Source organism: Humulus lupulus, chromosome 3 (assembly GCF_963169125.1).
Source record: "Humulus lupulus chromosome 3, drHumLupu1.1, whole genome shotgun sequence".
Classification (NCBI taxonomy): Eukaryota; Viridiplantae; Streptophyta; class Magnoliopsida; order Rosales; family Cannabaceae; genus Humulus; species Humulus lupulus.
The window spans coordinates 281,484,794-281,488,963 of record NC_084795.1 but is presented as its reverse complement, the minus strand read 5'-3'; the positions used below and the strand labels follow the sequence as shown (position 1 = coordinate 281,488,963).

General features: G+C 31.2%; 1 protein-coding gene across 1 annotated transcript; it reads left to right on the top strand.

The window, feature by feature from the left end:
* The first annotated feature begins 747 nt into the window (after positions 1-747).
* Positions 748-2,204, top strand: LOC133821702 (annexin D8-like). Its single transcript, XM_062253859.1, has 4 exons — positions 748-1,249; positions 1,339-1,557; positions 1,697-1,786; positions 1,877-2,204. Exons 1-4 carry the CDS (start codon positions 785-787, stop codon positions 2,075-2,077), a joined length of 975 nt encoding a protein of 324 aa, XP_062109843.1. The 5' UTR covers positions 748-784; the 3' UTR covers positions 2,078-2,204.
* Positions 2,205-4,170: the final 1,966 nt, after the last annotated feature.

The window sequence follows — 4,170 nt, the reverse complement described above, 5'->3', positions numbered from 1 at the left end:
AAAAAGATAGTGAGTGATTGTCCTTGTAATGGGTGGTCTTCTCCAACTCATACTTTTGTCATTTTGTGAACAAAAATTTCTTATTATGGTCGGTGGGACATAAAAATTAAATGGTTGTTAAATTGAAATCAGACTAAGCCCAAAGACCCACTTTTTTATGTTTTTGGAGTTCGGTTTGGATTTATTTCTACAAAGGCAATTGAAAAATCTCTAATATTCTTTTATATAATACACTTATTTTCTAATAAATATTTCAAATAATTATAAACCACAAGCAAGTTAAAAGCCACAAGAGTAAAACCAAAAAGCATTCAAATAATTTAGTCTGAACACTAAGTCAAACATGGTTTTAAAATATAGTTACACCACACATCAATAGTTATACTTTATTGAATCTCCTCAAACAAAGTTAGAATGACAAGTTAGGAAAAGAGTAAAGGAGAAAGGCAAAAAGAAAAGTTGGAAAATGAGTGACCAAAAAAGTTTGTAAAAAGAAGTTGGCCTCACACTCATAGTCTACTTGGAAATCCATGAAGTCTTCACTAAAATACAAAGCTCACATGGCTCATCTATGGCATGCCAACCCTGTTACACATCACTATCTAATTTCAGTGAATCTCTTTTCAAATTAGGCCCCACATTCTACATTGAATCCACTTCACACCACTACCAATAGCATAGAATGTCACTTAGAAAAAGGTATACAGAATCCATGTCTTGCTCTCCAAGTAACTTATATATGGCTGCAACTATATAAGTCAATGCAGCAGCTCAAACTTCTTCAATGGCCACCAAAATGCTAACCATTCCTAGCCATGGATTCGAGAGCGAGTGCAGGGAGATTCACAACTCTTGGGGAAGGCTAAGCCAGTCAGTTGTAGCTCTAGCCACCCGAACAAGGCACGAAAGACAGCAGATTAGAGAGACTTACAAGGCAATCTATGGAGAGGACTTGGCAAAGAGGCTGCAAGAGCCTGAAGTAGTGAGCAGCAGCAACAGAAGCGAGGTTTCGCCAAGACTATGCGCAGCCTTGTCGCTGTGGATGCTTGATCTTCACGAGCGTGATGCTGTTCTAGCGCGCCAGGCTCTCCAACAAGATCCTGACACCAACTACAAAGCTCTTGTTGAAATCTTCCTTGGCCGAAAATCGAGCCAAATACTGCTCATGAAACAAGCATATCATGCAAGATTTAGAAGGAAATTCGACCAAGATATTGTCAATATTGAGCCTCCCAATCCTTACCAAAAGGTAAAGCTAGTAGAGAATTATTCAATAAACTCAACTGTGCTGTTCTTTCAGTGATGAGTAGTGAATGTGTTTTGAATTTATCTGAACAGATTCTTGTAGCTCTGATTGCATCACACAAGGCACACCATGCTGATGTTAGTCAACACATAGCTAAGTGTGATGCTAGGAGGCTTTACCAAACTGGGGAAGGGAGTCCAGGAGCAATAGAAGAAGCTGTGGTGTTAGAAATACTAAGTAAAAGGAGTATTCCACAGTTGAAATTGACATTCTATTGCTATAAACACATATATGGACATGACTATACCAAGGTAACATGCCTCTTCTCTTCTCTCACAGCAAGAAAAAAGCCCTTTTATTTCGGTTTTTAAGCTGTATTTACTTTGGTTTTTGCTAAAATTCACAACCGACCGTTAGCCAAGTTTCATATTTTAACCTTCTGTTCTGCAGTCACTTACGAGTGAAAAATCAGGAGAATTTGAAGGAGCACTGAAGATGGTAGTAAAATGCATTTGTAGTCCACCTAACTACTATGCAAAGGTGAAAATTCTTTCTTTACTGGATTTCATACTCTTGTAAAAATTCCTCAAAAAATATCTTTGAAACTTGGTGTATTTGTTTTATATGTAGGCCTTGTATGGAAGTATTAAGGGGATCACAACTGATAAGGGAGCCATAGAACGAGTTATGGTGAGTAGGGCTGAGTCAGATTTTGATGAAATTCAAAGAGCTTACAAAAACAAGTATGGGATTGAGTTGAGAGAAGCCATATGTGAGGGAATCCCATCTGGGGATTACAGAGATTTTCTTGTTGCATTAGCCAGAAAGTGAAATGTGTTAAATTTTGATGGGACACTCAACTTTTTTGCTTTGTTTTTTTAGTCATAGTTGTCCCTTAAATATTGATCATGTATCTATATATATTGTCTACTTCATTAACTAGTTATACTTTGTATGATGTGATTTTGGTATTACAGTCAAAATTATTGTCTTGAAAAAAATGAATCTTATTCAATGTGAGTGGAAAGAAGTGTACTACTTATATGAAAGTTGGCAGAAACTTAAATTATATAAACTTTTGTTTCAAATCTTGAAAAGAAGGAATCTTGAGGTGGGGCATGAGGGAGCTAAAAATTTTACTGGCTCCATCTTTGAAAAAAATCATAAACATTATGTAAATAGTAAGTTGGTGAAATTTAAGTCAAGTGGGACATATATAAAATTAAGTTATTAATATAAGGGAAAAATACTCTTTTAGCACATACATTTTTCATGAATAACAATTCAGATATTATATTGTACAAAATAGATCAAAATAGTACTTTAGATCCGATTTTTATTAAAATATTTTCAATTATGAGATAAATTATTGGATTGTTGAAGATGAGATGAGTTCACTGAAGTGAAGAATGTGGTTGAGGAGCTAATAATAAAATGTTATATTTGAAAATATTTTGACCAAAATAAAAACTAGGTCTAGGGTACTGTTTTGATCAATTTTGTAAAACACAAGATTCGAATTGTTATTTAACAAAATACAGAAACCGTTTGCGTATTCGAAAAAAATATAAGTGATAAACTTATATTTTCTCATTATATAATAAAAATTATATTAAGAAAGTATATAATTATATAAAAGGTTTATACCTTTTTGGACCCTGTATTTTTTCTCATTACCTCTGTTTGGACCATGTGTTTTGACAAATTACTTTTTGGACCCTATGTTTTGTAAAATGGTTAAAATAGAACCTTAAACCCAATTTTGGTCAATATTTTTTCAACTAAAATTACAAATAATCTACCAAACTAACAATTCAGAATAAAAATAAAATCATTCTGCTTAAAAGCTGTGTTGGTATATTCAATTTTTTCTTCATCAAAATTGAGTTTAGGATTTTATTTTAACTATTTTACAAAACATATGGTCCAAAAAGTAATTTGTCAAAACACAGGATCCAAAAAGATATAAACCCTTATATAAAATAAATAAATTTCAGGTGGGGCAACTGCTTTATCTCTACATACAATAATAAATCAAGAATGTAACAATTAAACTACTAAAAGGTATAATTGTATGCAATAGCATACTTAGATGTACCTTTATTGATAAAATGTAATTTTTCTACTTTATACAAGTATAGAATATTCAAATTAACTAATTAAAATCAAAGCATATCTTTGTACATCATGTGGACCTTACATTAATTAAAATAAGATGAAAAATAAGCAAGATTATTTAAAAAGATTAACGAATAATAATAATAAAAAAAAGGTAATGCACGTTGTGATGTGCTTGGTCTTGTCATAAAGAAACGTCAACGAAATTTAGCTAGAAAGAAAACTTGGAATAAAATCCAAACATATATATATATATATAATTTTTTGTATCATGTGATTTTTTGACAAATTTTTTTTTATCATATGTTTTGTGAAATAATTCAAATAGATTTTTAGACTTGATGTAGACAAAATTGAATATAATAACATAGTTATTAAACAAAATAATTTTTTTAAAATTGTTAGTTTGGTAAATTTTTTTGTAATTTTAACTCAAAAAACTTTGACCAAATTCTTGTTTATGTTTTTATTTGAACTATTTTACAAAACACAGGGTCCAAAAAATCATTTGTCAAAATACAGGATCCAAAGGTAATTAGACAAAACACATAGTCCAAAAAAGTATAAACCCAATTTATATATATATAAATATATATATATATATTTATAGGAATAATCTAACGATCCCATTTGGTTTATTCCATTACTTCAATTAGTATTTTGCGTAGTGTGCAAGAGACCAAAGATTAGATTACGTACCCTCAACCATCTTCAACATCATTTCATTCACTAAATTTTGTGTACCTATATATGTATCTCTCTCTCTCTCTATATATATATATATATAACTTAACTCACATGTTTCT